The sequence below is a fragment of the Phalacrocorax aristotelis genome, chromosome 4 (genome assembly GCF_949628215.1).
Source record: "Phalacrocorax aristotelis chromosome 4, bGulAri2.1, whole genome shotgun sequence".
NCBI lineage: Eukaryota > Metazoa > Chordata > Aves > Suliformes > Phalacrocoracidae > Phalacrocorax > Phalacrocorax aristotelis.
The window spans coordinates 2712048-2730780 of record NC_134279.1 but is presented as its reverse complement, the minus strand read 5'-3'; the positions used below and the strand labels follow the sequence as shown (position 1 = coordinate 2730780).

Sequence of the window (18733 nt, the reverse complement as noted above, 5' to 3'; positions counted from 1 at the left end):
CCGGCGCGAGAGGCGGGGATGGGCTGAGGGGAGGCCGCCCCGCCGGCCCTTCTTTCCCTCCCCTGCTCCCCCCGGGAAGCGGCTGGCTGCGGGCTGCCTCTCGCTCCCCCCCCTTCCCTTTTAATTTTTATTTTATTTTATTTTAATCCCCCCCCCTTCCCCTCCCTTTCCCCTCCCCTTCCCCGCGCGGCGGCGGCGGTGGCCCGCCTTCCACCCCCCCACTCCGCCGCCCCCGTCGCCGCGGCCCCGCCATGGCGACATGAACCCGCCGGCCCCCGCCGCCGCCGCCGCCGCCCCGGAGATGGGTCCCGCACGGTGCTGAAGCGCCGCGGAGGAGCCCCGCCGCTGTCGCCCCGCTATGGGGTGCTGATGGCCGGGCCCCACCGGGCACCCCGCCGCCGCGCAGGGGAGGTGAGCCGTGGGGCGGGAACGGGGGCGGGTGTGTCTGTGTAGGGGGGGGTGGGTGTGTGAGGGCGGGGGTCCCCGCTACGGGATCGGGTGTGCAAACCACCGGGGGGCGTGTGTGCATGCAGTGCGTCGCGGGGGGTGTGTGTGCGTGTGCGTGTGCAATGCTGTGCGCGGGTGTGAAGTGCGCGCGCGGCATCGGTGTGCAACGCGTGTGGAAAGCTCGCGTGCATCGCACGAGGGTGCGTGCAAATTGCGCGCGCCTGCAGCGCATCCTGCAAACGGTGCATTGTGTGTGTGTGCGCGTGTTTGCACAGGACTCCGGACGTGCGAAGCGTCGTGTGTGCAACGCTCCCGGGAGCCGTGCAGCCCTTCTCTGTCTCTGTGTGTGTGTGTGTGTGTGTGTGTGCAAGGCCAGCGGGTGTGCGCGTTGTATGCCGTACCTTCCTGTACTCCCCTGTCCCACGGTATTGGTGCCCCCTGTCCCCGTCCCTCCCCACCCCCCACACACCCCGGCCAGGACCGTGCCGGGGGTAACCATCACATCTGTGCCCCAGGTGTGACTTTTTGTGGCGGTGGCTTTGTGGTGCACGTAATTTGTTTTTGTTCCCCTGTCTTCGTGCACTTCATTTGCAGAGATGGGCCGTGCCCACCTCCCTTCTTTCTTTGCCCTCCCATCTGCGATGGAAGAAGTTTCCTTGAAAGAAGAGTGGCGTTGTGTTCTATAAATCTATCTCCAAAGGGGTGAACTAGAGGAGCAGAGTTACTATCAGTGATTTCATGCTGGTGGTAGAGAGCAAACTTGCAAAAAATCCTCCTGAAAACTTGGCCATTGACCACAGAAAAACCTGTTCCCTTATCCTCCCCTTTTGACCCTGTGAAGGAGGGAAAAAAAGAGCAAGCCTGCATTTTCCCACTCTTAAAAGTAAGGGTGTTAGAAGGTAGACTGTTTTGAGCCTGAATTCTAAATAGCACTGTTCATCATCAGCCTTTGTGTGCTTCCAAAAACATCCTTTCTGTGGTGTGCTGTGACAGCCTGTACAGGGCACAGCCCCTTTAAAAGGCAGAAGGGTGCAATTTTTTTAAATTAACCAACTACTGAAATGGAGCAAAATGCATGTGGCTCTGAAGCTCCCCTTTCCAGAGCGTACCTTGCCTTTTCCCTGCAGGGCTGGCAGATGTGGCTGAGGCCCCCTTACCCTGGGGCTACGACCCCCCACCTGGGGCTTTGCTGCTGCCTCTGCCCCGATTTCAAGCTGGGGAATGAGTGTGGAGCCCAGGTTTTGCAAGGTGAGGCTGGGTGGGAGTTTGTCTCTCAAAAAGCAAATTGCAGCATCCTTTCCCTGTCTCGAGGGTTTGATTTTGGATCCCTGCAAATGACTCGGTTTTGTTTTCAAAGTAGTTTGGCTGGCTCATTAAGCTGGGGACAGCTCGCTCTCATCTGTGCCTGCGCAGACCTTGGCAGGGGACGCAGGAAGCTGATCTTTTGGCTTTTTCCCAGCAGGAATTGAGCTTTCACATGATAAATATATACTTCTAATTATCCTTCACCCCTATTTAGAGCTTGTGTATTGTTTGATATGGCAGAATTAATCTTAGCCACTCCTCCTCCTCTGTCCAGTCTGTATTCTTAATGAGTCCTGTGATTTGTTTGCTCCAGGTCCTTATTTAAAACTACTCTGAGAGTGCTTCTGTCATTGCATGATGAGAGCCTTGCTCTGTCAGGCCCCTCCACAAAAGGTGCTGCTCGCTGGATGCCTCCTGGTGCCAAGCTTGCCCACAGTTTCATGTTTGGAGCGTCATGGGGCTGCAGCCAGCATTGGTGAGAGCCGGTGGGGAGCAGAGCAGCACTCCTGCAGGGTGTTTCTGCTCTGGTCTTGCCATCGGTGGCCATTCCTGGATGCACTTGAGGGCATTGACATGCCTCAGCACAGCCTGAGGTTTGCTGGGTACCAGCTCCCCAGAGGAAGCTGCCTCGGCCCCCACAGGGCTGCTGGCCCTGCCACATGCCCTCACCTTTGCAGTCTGGGGCCAGCTGTGTACCTCCTTCAGGCTGGCTCTACAGCATTCCCTTCTGGACTCTTCTGCACAACCAGGTGGTACACAGGAGTTTGGGTTGGGTCAGGTACAGTTTTAGGGAAGAAGTTGTAGCTCAATGGTCCATATCCCTACGTCCTAGAGGCTTTGGGATGACTGTCTGAGGGGTAGACAAGTCAGGTGTTGGGACCTATATTTTCCAGGGCAATGCAGTACCCAGAGCTATCTGTCTGCCATCTTATAGTAACACTTTGATGCAATTTACAATTACTTTATAAAATAGTTTTCCTATATTCAGATTGTTTTAATAGTATTTAGACATTTTTCAATTTAACTAGACCTCAGTCCAAGCATGAGGCTCTCCAGTTCCACTACCTTTGCTCATGTCATTGCCCTGGGATAGGCTTTTCAAGTCAGTAGGTGGACCCAAGTGTTCAGCTTCTTACAGCTTTGAGCATGTCCCCCGTAATTAGTCTTTCATGTTTTCCCTTCTCAGCTTTCCTGTGCTCAGCCACTTCTTAGCATACATCGTGCAGACAACAGAAATGAGAATATGAGCTGTGTTCATGTAGTGGAACGTGCCTTCCCCCAGGGCCTGTATGAGATATGCTTCCCTCTGCACACCTGCAGCAATGTCCTGGTTAAAGCAGTAATTAATATTGACCTCACACTGAACTGGCTTTTTGGAGCACATATATTCACAGGTTTCACCTGTGTTTTTATGTGGCACTTTTGAGGAGACAGGCTTTGGTACAGCTGTCATGGTGATATAGATTATTCATCTAAACTGGGTGATGATATGGATAGATGGACAATCTGCAGTTTATTTAACACTTCTTTCTGGCCTGCCAGAGATAGAGTTTAAAAAGCCTGGGCAGGACCAGCAGCTTCCAGAAAACTAGATATCGTATTTTGATCTCCAAATGATAACCCTGAGGGCTCCATTACCCAAGCAAGAAGACATCTCCAGATTGAGTGAAACAGTTTTGGATCTGAAGGTCCTCCCCTGCAAGATCTAAAACAGGTGTCTAGAGTTAACCTGCCCACAACTAAATTGTGGCTGTTTTCCTTTGCTCCGGTGACTTTGTGCAACTGAAGAAGGCACAAACCCAGGTACTTGTCACCAGGACACACCAATGAAGCAGCAGAAAATCTAGGCTGGCCATCAAGAAGGTGGATTTCAAGGGGGATTCTGGTTCACTGTGAATAAAGAGTAGTTTGAGAGTTCAGCACAATAGTAGCTATTTTCAAATGCCAAAAGAACAAGGTGAAGGCATCCAGATGGAAGGACGATCTCAGGTGTCTCCACCACAGTATGAAGCAGATGTGTTCTAAAATTTTCCCTTCCTCTGTGTTTGCTAACTGCAAATATTATCAACAAGGATTTATGAACCATAATGGGTATTTGCACTTGCTGTGCAATAAATACATCTAAAAGCTCACTCATGAACAACATGTTACTGCAGATACTCCATTTTGCTCATCAGCCCAGACATCAAACATGTTCTTTACCAGGATGATGGGAGTGCTGGATGAAGCCATTTGCCAGAGGCTTTTGAGCCTTTTTGGTGGTGTTTTGCGGCAAACAGTGAGATCCTGTTTCTTGGCAGGGGTAGCTCTTGACTACAGTGGCCTGTTAGACACAAACTTGGCTCCCAAAAACTTCACCTTGCTAACAATTTCAACTGTAAACCTTTGGGTTTAGCTGCTCCTCCCAGCTGCCATGCAGCTGAAGAGCCTGCTTCCTTTAAGGATGTAACTGCTATAACAACATGACCATCAAATGCAGCTTAGTCTCCATTTATGAGAGGACTGCAAATGCATCTGTACTTGCATTGATAGGAGCAAAGAGGGACTTCGCATGACACACTTTCTGGAAGCAGCAGCAGAACTCTGCCTGCCGTTACATACTGCCTCTTCTCTCTTTATCAGTACCCCCACCTCCCAAGACTTCCCTTTCCTGGCTTTGTCATAATTTTAGGCTGAGGACTATTAGTTTTAGGTTGTCCAAAACTGGGGATATCAAGCTTGTTACGTTTGTACCAGCTGGGCAAGAAAGATGAGCAGTAGGGAAGAGCCAGGACTGTGCCTGTGCCATCCTATTTTTGCAGACAACTGGAATTAGGTCCTTTTCTGTATTGTCTCAACAAGAGGCTAATTAGTCAGCAAGCTTGAGCTCCTGGAGTATAATTAAGCTTTATAACTGTGGGTTCTCTTTGGTTGATGAGAAAGAGGAGACAGTACCCTCAGAGCCTAAGAATGCTGCTCAGCAGCTACTGTGCTGTACCTCATAATTGATCTATTGTTTCAACAGCAGATAATTCCTCATTTCCTCATAATTATCTCTTTTTAGTGCCTCACACTGTATCCTGATATTAGCCATAATCACCAATTATTTACCCTGAAGCCAATCAGAATCTGCAAAGCAAAATATTGGCCTCAGTGAACATTTATGCTTTCAGATAAAATTCTTTTGTTGTTGCCAGGAGGAATCAAGCCATTGTAGTTACACATTTTTTGGATGTGGGTGTTGAACTGGGTATAAACTTGTTCGGTTTTGTTGCCGTTCATTTATATTAATGACTGACTACTGCCAAAAGACCAAAGAACTACTGCTGAATCCTGTTTCAGTGTTTGTGCCCATAGAGGCATTGTATTTATTTGGTTTCAGGGGATTATATTACTCAAAAGATGGTGCGTGATGCTTTAAATTCTGAATGCCTGTTGGCCCTTGCCTGTAGAGAGTTAGTTTTTATAAGCTTGAAAGCCTCTAGCCCTACTTTATAAAATTACTGCTCACTCATCCTTTGTGAGCTTGATTTTCCTCAGAGTGACTTCCTTCAAGTTACTGTTGATTTATACCAAGTTATATTGGTGATGGGAGAAGTGAATCACACTCTGCGTGTGTTACTTTTAGGAGACTAGCAGTGAGACATTACATAATGCTATGCTTGGTTTACCTTTTTTTTTTAAAGCCTTCCTGCTCTGCTTTCAGCATTTGTTGCCTGAAGAACTGATGAGCTGCCTTGGGCATACTGCTGGGCCCTCACAACTGTGCTTCTTTGAGCCTAAAGCCCTTAAGATCAGGGTGGTTGGGGCTGGAAGGAACCTCTGGAGGTCGTCTTGTACAACCCACTCCTGCTTAAGTGGAGCCCACCTAAAACCAGTTGCCTTGTGCCGCATCCAGATGCCTTTTTGAATATCTCCAAGGATGGAGGCTCCACAACTTCTCTGTGCAACCTCTGCCAGTGCTCTGTCACCATCACAGTAAAAATGTGTTCCTGATGTTCAGAGGGAACATCCTGTGTTTCATTGTGCCTCTGGTCCTGGCACTGGGCACCACTGAAAAAGCATATACATTAGCAATATGTACACCACCACCCTGGATCCCAAACCTTCTCCTTCCAGGCTGAACAGTCCCAGCTCTCTCAGCCTTTCCTCACAGGAGAGATGCTCCAGTCCCTTCATCATATTAGTGGTTGTTTAGTGGACTCTCTCCAGTATGTCCATGTCTCTTTCTGGGAGACCCTGAACTGGATGCAGCACTCAGGTGTGGCCTCACTGGTGCTGGGTAGAAGGGAAGGATCACCTTTCCCAGTCTGCTGGCAGCACACCTCCTAACACAGCCCAGGAACCAGGCCAGAAGGGGATGCTGCTGGCTCACAGTCAACTTGGTGTCCACTACAACCCCCAGCGCCTTCTTTGCAAAGCTGCTTTCCAGCCAAACACCCCCCAGCATATACTGGTGCCTGGGGTTGTTCCTCCCCAGGCACAGGCCTTGACTTACCCTTCACGAGGTCCCTCTCAGCCCATTTCTCCAGCATGTCGCGGTCCCTCTGGACGGCAGCATGACCATCCGTCACATCAGCCACTCATCCCCATTTGGAGTCACCTGCAAACTCACCGAGAGTAGCCTCTGCCCCGTATCCCACATTGTTAATGAAAATGCTAACCAGGACCGGATCCAGCATTGACCCCTGGGGCACACCACTGGTTACCACCTCTGGCTAGGCTTTGTGCCGCTGACCACCATTCCTCCAAAACAGTCATTCAGCCACTTTTAATCCACCTCACTGCTCATCCAGCCCCTACTTTCACTAGTGGGTCCAGTTTTACCCTAGCTTATCTTTGTCACTTTTGCACTTACAGGAGCCCCTCTAGTCTTTAACATCCCTTGCCAAATAAAATTCCAGCTGTACTTTGGCTTTCATACCTTCATGCCTGGCTGCTCAATGTTTCTGTATTCCTCCCAGGTTACCCAAGGAATCACCTATTGCAATCACTCACACCTTCCTAGAGGTCTCGCATGATTTAGGGTCTTAAAGGCACATCTGGCTCCTCTTTAACTCTGAGGGTGGTAAACCTATTTCCTAGTTGTAAGCCCTTAGGTAAGGCAAGAGCCTTCATTTTAGCATCGGAAGTCACCAGCTTCCACCCTTCTTCAGAGGTTTCACTTACCTTGATAGTGAGGGTAGGCACTGCCTGCTTCTCAACTGCAGACAGGGGCTGAGGCTTTTCAAGCTGCGGAGTCCCAGAGAAGATCCTGTATCTCCCATGAAACTTCTCTGATGCTGCACAGCCTGTTCGCTTTCTCCCAATAACCCCTTCACTTGGCACCACCACAGCTCCTCCAAGAGAAGCATACCTCCAGCAAGACAGCCTTCTCTCCCAGCCTCAGAGAGAGGCCCTGAGGCACTCCCTGCAGGCTGGGACTTGGAAGGCTGTGTCCATCATCCAGAGCTCTGCCTGCATCAAAACTTCTACCCCTGCAGAAACAGCTGCTCTGTCTGCTGCAGGAACTGCCCCATGGTGTGCTACCACCACAGCTAAGGCTGTTTACACTGAAGCAGAGCTGGCTAAATCACCTTTCACAGCAGCCCTTTACATACACTTCTGCATTTGATGGAGGTGCCTTGGGCCTGGCTCTTATATAGACCTTGCCTGGGCACTGGCTAAAAGGGTGCTTGACCCTCCCTAATTAGGGGGTAGTTGCACCCTGAGTCAAGGGCACCTGATCATGCTCATTAGAAACTGCTAGAACTCCCTCAGGCCCACCTGGTCCTTACCTAGCAAATAGCAGCACCCTCAAGTTTCTCAGAGGGTTCCCAGGTGTTCCCCAGTGACCCTGGACATTGTCCCCAAAAGATCCAGAAAGTCCCAAAGCAGATGCCAGAAACTGCACGCAAATATTGGTTGGCTCTGGGAGCTGTGCTTGTTCCTTTGCCGACGGTGTACGGACAATTTGATACAGGGCTCAGCCATTGCTGTCTTGGATTTACCCATCATTTAGGTTGGAAACGGCACAAAAATAACGGGCATAATTTCAGCAAACATTCGTTTGTAGTTGCTTTATACCTGTCTTGTGCGTCAGTTCTGAACAAGGAGGTAGCGCCTCCTTTTCGGCATATGACCGCACGTTGTCCCGTGCGAGGGCTGGCCGCCCTCGATGTGCTACCCCAGTGCACACAATAAACGCTCACGTTCCTCACCTGGCAGCATGGCTTTTTCTGAGCATGGAGATCCGCCTGCCGAACAATAGCAGGGTCCATTCCTACCGAAATGTTAGCCCAAGTCCCTTAGCTGGTCATAATAAACATCGTGAGCAGTTTACATCTTCAAGAGGCGTCTTGCACGCGTATCACCAGCCAGGTGATGAGCCCACAGTCTTGAAAGAGTACCAAAAATAAGCATTTCTTTTGCAGGTGGTCTTAAAGTGGCATAGAGGGGTTTTGGGTTTGCTTAATTTAATCCATGCAAGCAAACAGCCTCCATCAGTTAATAGCTTTTCCTTTGATTTTTAGGTTCAAATAAACCAAAATCTCAAAGCAGAACTCATTAAAGTATATTGAGTTTCATCTCCCCTTTGCATCAAACGCATACGTTATGCAGCTGGAGCTGGCCTCCTAGGGCTAGATTCCGAGTTTACCTTTTATCCACAGTTTACTTGGTGTGTTGCCACACGCTACCTCCAAAGGCAAAGGACCTGTGACTGAAACAGCTTGTTTGCATCACTCAGCGAGCTGTGGCACAGAAAATTTAAGCCGTTGCTGACCAAAGGCCTTTCTGGGCAAATGCTGCTTGGACAGACTCATCTTGGTAGTTGCCTGAGACAAAAAGGAAATGCAAACTTCCTCTGGCATTTCCAACAGGAGCCATTAGGCAAGGGGGCAGGGCAGGTATGGGTCTGGAAGCGTGCCTGTCTCCCCAGGAGGGAAGAATGGTGACATTGTCTGAAAGTTCAGTCAGGAGGTCATCTTCTACCTTGTCTTGTAAAAGTCCCTACTATGGAAAATATCATTTAAGCTTCCCTTAAATAGCAAAACCCTGGTGTCAGTCATGAGGCTTGGGGAATGAGGTACAGCAGAGATTTCTTAGGACTGGCCTGGAGCCTACGGTCCCAGGTGCAGGAGAGAAAAGGCTGGGTGGCAGGCATAGATTTTACAAAGCAGTGGCTGCTATAAACAAAAAAATGAACGTCTCAGGCTTGTACCTGTAGAACCCCTCTGCGTGACAGCCATCAGCTTTATACTACCGCCGTCACCAGTGGCTCTGTGGCACCCTCCCTCCTGTTTGAAAATCCCCTTATCCAGGCATTTTTTTTTCCCCCTGAATTAATCTCCCTGTTTTCCTGATGATTTTTTTGCTACCCTTAGGGAACACCGTGAAGAACCGAAGATGCTTATTTTTTCAACCACATTGCTCTATGAATCTAAAAGTGTTTATGGTGCTGTGACAAATTCCATCTGAGCTTTCCTTTTTGCACAGAAGAGAAACAGAAGATGGTGGTGAGAAGTGTGTGCTGCTGCCAGTCATGATGCAGCCCTCTCCAGAGGGCTCCTGCTCCTCCTCTGTACTTGCTAAATCGGCCCTGGGATTTCTCTGTTTCAGAACAGACTTAAAAGCACCTCCCTTCCCTCCCATCAAAACATTGCGTCCTCTTTTTTGCAGTCGCAGACCTGCATTTTTAACTGGCAGGTTTCTTTAAAATGTTTGGAAAAATTCTTCAGTTTGGAAAACTGGCACTAAAATGAGGTCAACTTTATTTGCACTCCCAGGAAAAAAACCTGGTTGGAGAAAAAGAAGTGGCGAGTGTGTGATGTACACGAGCCTGCCTGAGCGGGGCTGCCAAAACATCTCACAGGCTTGCCTTTGTAGCAGGTTGTGGGAGTTAGCTCTGGGTGAGTCATGCAGACTAATGGCAAGGGCCCGCTTCGCTTCCCAGCCTGAATAAAATTACCTCTTTCCGAATTTAGGTCTGTTGGCTGGCTTATCCACAGGGCAAATACGCTGCTTATTAAAGGTGCAATATCATATGCGTATATTTGTGTTTGATACTGATGCATTTCTCATGGGCGAATGCGTTTTTATTTTAAGGTATATTAGCATTCATTCCATAGAAGTCAGTTCACTGCTTCAAATACACTCACTTATTTAGATGTTGAAATTCTAAACTATATTCCCAAACATCTTTTTCACAGTCATTAACCTGAGAAAGATCCTATACTGTCTCACAACTCTGTGAAGCTATGTCCACTAACCAGGCTGCAACGTGATTTACTTTCTACAAATCAAAGCAATTGATCTTAACTCACGCTGGTCCTCTGCTTATCGCTGTCGCATCGGGTTGTGCTTTGGCAAGTTGAAAAGACAGAAGGCTAGGCACTGATTTCCAGTAGTGAGGCGTTCATGGGAAATACTACTCTCTAACCCACAGAAATGTTGTCCTCTTAGAACTGTTATGTGGCACAGAAATAATACAAGACCGTAAAAGCAGTTTATGTCTGCAGCTTTTTCCTTCTCAGACGTAAGCAACGCTGTAGGCATTTACCTCTGTCTGGCATAAATTTCCAGACCACTTTGCTGACATGGGGTGAGGAAAGAGTTAAGCCAAGAGAAAGCCCCAGATACTAAAATTAACATCCATCCCACCCCCGCCCCACCAGCAGACAGCTTTGAAATTTCTAATCACAACTTGCAGTTAGACGATTTCTTCTAGCAGTGCAAACTACGTTTTGATCATTTGAAATCACAGATGGCTGGCTGGAGCTCGGAGGAATTCACTCTCCTTCCTCTCTTCCTTCTGCTTCGCCTTCCTCCCCCGCCCAGAAAAGTCTGTTTTCAGGTCATCTGTAAGAGTCTATTATTGCTTGCTAAAGCTGAAGCAGATTCGGCCACTGGGCGCTGAAAATACTTACAAGGTCTGCAGAAATATATGTTGTGGTTAAGCTCTATTGCAATTACCCCTTTTGTGCAGAATACCCACCTGGATTTATGCGCGAAATAAAGAGAGTGGGTTTTAGGCTGTCTCTAGCCCTAGAAATCCTGTGATTTTTAAATTAAATGATCTATATTTTAAAAAAAAAAAAAAAGCAACGCACAACCAAAACAAAAGAGTTTTTTTTATTATTGCCCTGAGTGATTTCAGTGATCCTATTTGCAGTGCAGTTGTACTGCAGCAGCTGAATTGCAACTGGAGGCAGGGGGAAATCAGCAGCTGTGTTATGAGCCTGTTCTGCCAGTGGATAATACGTTCCTGTAGCTGCATCTTTTGTCTGCAGGAGGCACTTTTTATTGCCAGCACAAGTGATTATGAAGCCAAAAAAAAGAAAAAATTCAGCTATTTTGCATCTTACACAAATGCACTGAACCCCCTGTCCCAACCCAAAAGTGTTTCTGGGTAGGTAGCTGTCTGCCCCAATTACTGCAAACACGAAACTGCTTTTGAAAACTGTAGCCTGCAGCGCTTAGCAGCGTAAGAAACTGAAAGCACCTCTTTAAAGTTAGCTATAAACTTGGATCAAGAAGAGAGAGCTTTATGAGATGGGTTACATTTTATGGACCAAGTCAGGGTATTTTTAATGGATGAGCAGGTGATTTTTAATGCCTCTCACAAGTGAAAAACTCACACCAAAGTTAAGTTTTGACTCTTTAATTTCAGAGCAAGATTCAACCTGCCGCTTGTGATCTTGCTCGCAGGAGACGTCAAAATAAAGCCAATGCATGGGCTCGGCTCACTTCTACTTTACTAACTTTCCAGCTGTTCTTTGAGAAGTGTCAGGGTAGCCAGGCGGCCTTCCAGTGAAGATTAAGAAACTTTGAACAGTGGTTTAAAAACTCCCAAAGTGACCACAGGGAAAAAAAAAAAAAACAAACCCTGCCACCCTGGAGCCAAAGTTTAGTTTTAAATCAGGGAAACAGAAGCAGAAAGCTAGGGTGAGTCAGTTTATGGTGACTGTCACACCTTCGGCAGTTCCTCCAGCCCCGGGTCCCTTGGACTCAGTCGCAGAAAAATGCGTACAAGTTTTTGGCTAGAGCAAATCCTTGCTGTCAGGGCAGGCCCTGCCCTCCTGTCGGTACTGATGATCTCTGCAGAGACGCCTGCTCCACTGACTAGTATCTTTACTGCTCTTGTGAGCCTTGACGTTGCTTTTCTGCGTTGCTCAGGCTTTATCATCTTGATCTGAGCAGAGAGAGGAGAGTCTGATTCCTCCGCGGTCTTCACTTGACTTCCATGCGCTGGATTTTGGGAAGCTGTGCCAGCCGTCCCGTTTCCCATCTTCTCCCAGCAGAGCTCATTCTGCAGTGGCTCCCTTGTGTTTTGTGAAGCACAGCATACATGTGGAGAGCATGCTGGCATCTTTTAAAAATGGCCTGCATTTATCTGATTAAAAGCTATGTAAATTTAGATGCAAACTCGGTTCAGCCCTCAGGGTGCTTGGCCAGTTGCCTGGCATGCTCTCCGTGCGGGGGAAAAGTCTGTGCACCACTGTTGCTCCAAGGGAAACTTTCAAGCACGTCATTCCTCTTCTTTTTTTCCTTATAAAGGTTATTGTGCCTCAGCCCTCATTGAATTACCTCCCTAGTTCAGAAAGGAAAGATTATTTTTCCCTCTCCTTCCCCTTCACTGCTGTCACTGCTCACTAAAAATGTCCCTTGCAGGGCTGTTGGTATTTAAGGGTGCTCCAGGGACGCCCCTGAGCTCTCTGCTGGGGCCACTGACCGGCCAAGGCAGTACAGGGACAACCTAAAAAGGGATCAGGACAACGAAAAGATCTTTTCTGAGAGGCCTGTGAAACCCATTTGCGTTGTAAATACGGCAGGAATGTTTGTCAGGCACAACAGAAAAAAAAGGTGCCTCGGGATGTTCACTTTGGCCTGAAATTTTTCATGTGTTTTCTCCACTGATTTGAGGGGTGGCTAATTATTCTCTCTTCCCTGCAAAACCAAGAAAGGACCATCAATATTTCATATTAGGAGATGTGGTCGGGATAAATATAGCTACTTCTTTTTTTCTGACAAGCGTGCGGCGAGGAGCTCGCTGTCTCCCGGCTCTCGGCGCCTAGTGCTGGTCCCCAGCTTTGGTTTGCCCGAGCTTTGGGTCTGGCCCGAGCTTTGGGTCTGGCCCTAACCTCGCCGTTTTATTCTGTGCGTGTATTTCACCTTGTGCTATGTCGAGTGCTCACGCGCGCCTTTAATCACCGCCTTCTCCAGGTGTGCTCTGAGAGGCTGTAGCTTACACCCTGTTGGATGTTACCCAGTTAGCGTTGACTGGTACGTAGCAACTGATGATCTGCAGGCTCGGTTAAATAATAAATAAAAAAAAAAGAAAAGTCACGCATCTTTCACTCTACACAGGTCTGGATAAATGCCTTGTGTGGGGCTCTTGAGTTGCAAGGTGGGAAGGCTCCACTCCCCAATGTGGAGCCCCCCAGCTCGACCCCTGGATGCTCCCCCTGCACACTGGAGGGGACAAAACGCTTCACCTGCGCCTGCAATTTGAACTGCTGTATTCCAGCAGTGCGGGGGTGCAGCCTTCATCACTGCTGTCCTCATTTCCCAGGGCTTTGCACCTCCTTTGGAGGCGCTGATGGCTCTGGAAATGGTGGGTGATCTGGCCTTTGGGAACCTGCCCAGCCCACGCAGAGACCAGGAGTGTCTGATGGGAGGGTAATGAGATGCTAATGAAGCCCCCCCCCCCCCGGGGAGTGAGCTGGGGGGGCCTGTGAATGTGCATCCCTGTTTCCCCTTCGGCTTCCCGGGCAGCCCTATTTACAGTGGTATAAGTGTATATATAAGGTATAAGGATCATCCCGAGGTTTAAAAAAGACATGCAAAAATGAGTAAATGCACGTAAATAAGCTCTGGTTCAAGCCACGGTTCTGTTTAGCGGAACCTAATTTCACCTCTTCCCAGGCAGAGTCTCCCTCTTGTCAAGTAGGAAACTTTTAACAGGGATCTTTCAGTCCACAGTGATACTAGGTTAGCCATTCAGGGCTGACGGAGGTGATTTTGAGAGACATCGTGGAGCTTTTTTTCAGGAATCATGGATCTGAGGTGTTCCCTCCAGCCGGCAAATCTGTATATGGCCCCAATCACCTTTGGGTCATTACACTGACCTGTAGGGGTATGCCAAGCCAGCACAGCCTCTCCTTTGTTCATGGAGAAGCATTTGTTTTGTAAAAAACTAATGTAAAAGGGGTTTCTGTTCAGGACTGAGAGGCTTGATGTTTATTTGCCACTTAAAACCTGCTTGGCTGTAAGTGGGACTTGAGTGTGGTTTTACGCCTTGTGCAGGCTCTGTGTGAATTGCGCCCATTAAAAACTCCTGTCAATTGATGAGAAAAATATTTGTTCCGCAGTTTCCCTTACCTCTGTGAAAGCACTCTGAATCTTCCTTTGTTCAGAGCCGCTGTTGTTATCATTTATAATAAACTGATCGTTTTCACTGTCAATTTTGTTTATTTTCTCTGATTCAAACGTTGCCTTATTTCCTGTAAATACGGCATAAACTGTTGCATTAACAAGCTAGTCTTTATAAAATAGCCTGGTTAGCCTTTGGCCAATTTCCACCTGTTGCGGATTTTGCAAGCGCTCACAGAAGGAATTGAAAGTTTAAATAACTTTCCCATGGATTTACCCTTCAGGGCTGAATTGTTTTGCCTAAGCGATTTAACACTGTCAAGAAATTTGCGGCCAGAGTAATGGTAGGCAGCACTAGAACAATCTGAATAACCTTTTCAATCAGACCGTCTTCTCCATTTGAAAGCAGGTGGTGGAATCTGTTGTCTTTAAAAGAGAAATTAAAAAACCTTGTCTCTGCTTTGTCTTTCAGTTCATATTTACAAGTTTCTTGACACATGGGTTCTGCCGAGTGAGGCTGTACTAGGGCCAGGAGAACCCGCTTTTTTCTGTTTCGTGTATATCGAGGTGTTTTTCTTTAGCTTGCACCTTTTTTATCATGGCTTCTGCCAGTGGAAGCAGGTGTTTCTGAATACCGTAGGCCTTGCGGACATTTTCTCTTCATCACTTACCCGGCTTTAGTCGTTTCATGCTTTGCAAAGGCTGTCACTGGGTTTGCTGCTTTTTTCCTCCTTTAAAACGCATTTCCTATTTAAAAATAGAGATGTGCCCTAAAGTTGTGTGGATCTAACATATTTTCAGAGTGATTAGATGTGAGAGGAACCTTCCTGAACTCCCTTCTCCGTTTGCATTGCACGTGGAACAGGTCGCAGCTTCTGTGAGAAGCTACAAGCCGTACTGTGCAGGGAGGGAAAACATTGATCTTTTTGTTGGGCTTCAGCTTGTAAATAATTTAAATTCTCAAACAAGTGTTCCTCTGTTCTGCACAGAACTTCCTGTTACTGCTGAGAGTACTGGGGTAAGGCTGGCACCAGCCAGGCTGGGATTTTTGAAAACCGTTTAAATGTCAGTCTTAACTTCCCTTGGAGTCACAGGTGGACTGGTTTTAACTTCAGCAAGATTTGGGCCAGGGCAACCAGCTTGCTGAAATCCCCTTTTTATTTGTCATACAGCTCCTCCCTCTCCTCAACTATTTTTCATAGGACACCCCTACTTTTAGAGCTGCTGAAGCGGGCGAGGTCTTGCCCGATTGCCTACATAATGTAGAAGCAGAAAACCTTGAAGTGGCGGGACCTTCCAGCCCACAGAGGTGTTGGAGACCTGCGGGCGATTCTGGCCCGGCTTCATCTGAATGCGAGCCGATGGGTTTGGGTCTCCTTGGGTAGGTTTGCCAAGTACCCGACCGCTGTCTGTGTTACAGATGAGCCCGTGCCATTTCTTGCAGCTTTAGTCACCTTTGTGCTTTCTTTTGCGCGGTTCACCGGACAGGCGTGGCTCGCTATTTCACCGGGCTGTCTTTGGTTTTGCAGGTAGCTGTATCCAGCTGGGTGGCAGGTGGATCCAAGGGTCACCATGAAGTTTTCAGGTCCCCTGGAGAGCCAGAGGTTGTCTCTCCTTTTGGAGATGGCAATCTCTAGGGAAGCTCAAATGTGGAAAGCACATGTGCCGAAAATTCAGCCCAATCAGGTAATGTCTCTTCTTCATATCATTCATCTTAGTAAAGGCATGAGACTATATGCTGGTGTATTTTTATGTGAACAATGGCAGATGTTGTGTGAGGAGTTATCCTCTGCTTGAGACCTGGGAAATTACCCTCTGAAGTAAGTGATTACTTTTTTGAGGGACATACCTGCAGTCAGGGATACAAAAACACATTGTACAGCATACAGCATTAGGTCTCTGCCGTCTTAATTAAACTCATTTTACAGTTTGTGTGGATAATTGACACGCATTTCTAGTGGGCGTCAACTCTGCAACAGTTCTTAAAAGCAACTTTATTTTCTTGGGCTAAGTTCACTGATAACAGCGTTGAGATGCTGGTGGCTTGCCACGTGAAGTGACATCTTCTCACAGCAACTGTTACTGCTACCTTAGCTCAGGCCTCTGCCTGAAACAGCATATTCACAGCAAAAGCCTGGCTTTGCCGTTTTTTCCCATTCTGAGCCAGAGTCTTCCCTAGTGGAAATCGGCCCAGTTCTGCAGGCCGTGGCTGTATCAGCTGAAGCCAGATGAGGATCCGACTTGGTAAGGCACTGTCTACTTCAGGAAGAGCCCCGCTGACTGTAATAGGACTATTTATGGAGCAGGGTGCAAGCTGGTGTCGAGGGAAGCAGAGCCAGGTGCTGGCCTGTTCCAGTGAGGAATGTTCTCATAGGACTGGAGGAAAATTCGGGGTGGAAGGGACCGCAGGGGGTCTGTAGTCCAACCTCCTGCTCAGTTTTGCAGCAGGGCCAGCCAGGAGGTTGGACCAGGTCGCTCACGGCCTTACCCAGCCTGAACCTGCTCCTTGCGGAGGAGGTGCCTGTCTAGCACTCAAAAATGCCCATGAACTCCACAAAGTTTTGTTTAAAACAAAATGTGAAACGTGAGGATGGTTGTCATAGAGTTTCTGGTACTTTGTCACTGGCCTGAGCAGAAATAACCACACTAATGGGCTCATATCCAGCCTTGCAGTTCTTGATTCATACAAAAAATTCATGCAAGTGTCAGCTGTTGTCAAAGCTAATCAGCGTGGTGTTTGTTTTTTTCTGTCCGGCGAACAAGAAACTGCTGTTATTGTGTAATAACAAATATGTTTTTAAGGGGCTCAATGTTAGTTTTGCTAATCTACATTTAGGTTTCCAAATAAATGACCTGGTTGCCAGAGGTGTTGAGTATATTGGAGCTGTGGCTGTCTTTGGGCACGTGCAGTTTAAGGCCCTGGTTTATGGTAAACCAGCCTGTTATTCCGTGCTGGCAGTATTCCTGGGCTTAGTGATTATAACGTAGGGAGATTAGATTACGGTATAACAAGATAGGCTAGGGACTCAGAGAGTGTAACCAAACCAGATTCTCGTGTGAAGATTTCACAGGGACAAGGCGCTTGCATTTTTACCTTGGTGAAGCTGATGCCGGTGGCTCAGAACCTGCATTAGTCGCCTGTCCTCGCAATCCCTCCCTTGCAGGATTGCGTTGTTGCCCTTTGAAGATGAGGTTCCCCACCTGTGCCACATTCGAGTTGTCACTGCTGCAGAAAGACTAACCTCAGCCCCATGAGCAGTGAAGAGCAGTTGTCCTGCCACCAGGGACCTTGAAGGGGGTCTTAATGTCACTGCAGTCGAGGTTTGCAGCACCTCGCGAAATGTTGTCCGCAGCAGTAAATACTCAGAGACCATAACAGGACCTCGGGCTGCCCGCCGAGTACGAACCTGGGTGTTCCCTGATGTGAAAAGTCAGAGCAGGATCAAGTGTGGGAACAGCCTGATGGCTAAAGCCAGAGTGAAGCTTGTGCAGAGTCTCAGGTCCGGCCTGGACAAATACCGAGTTTGTCCTTTTAATGCGCAGTTATGCCACGATGATAAGGATCTCCTCCCCACTCCTCCCCTGCGCTCTGGCAGTATCACCGAGGTCCGTGCTTGGGAGCGTTTCCAGGCCCTCTGTGCTTGTCACCTGAGGGTTTCCACTCCTGCAGTTTCCACCCCCCAAACCTGTGTTGGCTTTGTAACCTTTTTCTGTACGTTTTCCTACATGTCAGTTCAGCTCTTGTGTTTATCAGCCACAATGCCATAGTATTGAATGTCTTCTAGCAGTAAATAATCATTCTGATGGATTGAAATCTCTGTGCACTTATGTATAAAATGTACCGAGGTCAGAGACCATAAACACAGCTGTCTGCTCAGGGGAAGTCCTGCCTTGCAATGCCACGGTGCGGCTGAAAACCCTGTGACTGTTGTCATGCATTGCCCTCTGCTCCTACTGCTCATGACGCCCGACTTTTCAAACCGTCACGTGTTCCTCCGTTTCTGCAGCGTTCGTTTTGGCAATGTCGCAGTCACGGACGCTCCGTGTCAATTATCCTGTTTTCTGTAACACCTGGAAAAAGGGCATATTCCCTAACATCTACTGCCGTAGCCTAAAAACTCACTTGTATAAAGCTGTTGTTCATTTCCCATGACAGTCAGGAAATTTGCATCCTTCGGTGTATCAGATCTGGCAACCCGAAGCGTGTGTAACTTTCCATTCCTTCCTACAAAGGCAGGCTGACTACAGAAAGGGTTTTAATGAAGTCGTCTGGTTTGCAAATGTGAAAATGTGAGTGCCTCTACAAAAAAAAAGCAATTATCAGACTGGAGGTACGCCGTAACTATTTTTCAGGAGTAAACTTCCAGTTTTGGCTCTTTAGGAGATGTTTTTGGTGCTAATGTTTAAAACCAGAACAAATCCAGTTTCTAAATATGTGTCAGAGATGAGATCTCTGAAAGGAAAAAAGAAACTCGTAGTTACAGAAAGAGGAAGACTTCACATTTTTAGTACAGGATGCAGAATCTGTTGGGGACTTTGGTCCTGATAACGTATGTGATTTTTCTGTTTCGTTTTTACTTATTGTCTGAAAACTCACATTCCCTACTGGCACGTATATTCCTTCTGGTTTCCCTCCTTTAAATGTAGGCCA

The 18733-nt window shown here is 47.9% G+C and overlaps 1 protein-coding gene and 1 long non-coding RNA gene across 3 annotated transcripts in view; both read left to right on the top strand.

Moving 5' to 3' along the window:
- The first annotated feature begins 19 nt into the window (after positions 1-19).
- Positions 20-18733, top strand: part of CCNI (cyclin I) — a 32987-nt gene continuing 14273 nt past the window's right edge. The window contains exons 1-2 of one of the 2 annotated variants that reach the window (XM_075090029.1): positions 20-411; positions 15612-15768. In XM_075090029.1, the coding sequence (XP_074946130.1) occupies positions 15655-15768 (114 nt within the window). In that variant the 5' untranslated portion in view covers positions 20-411; positions 15612-15654. The remainder of the gene's footprint in view (positions 412-15611; positions 15769-18733) is intronic. The other variant, XM_075090030.1, reaches the window with a different exon arrangement.
- Positions 1158-6660, top strand: LOC142055962 (uncharacterized). Its single transcript, XR_012660145.1, has 2 exons — positions 1158-1695; positions 5438-6660. It is a non-coding gene; the product is annotated as an uncharacterized LOC142055962 (long non-coding RNA).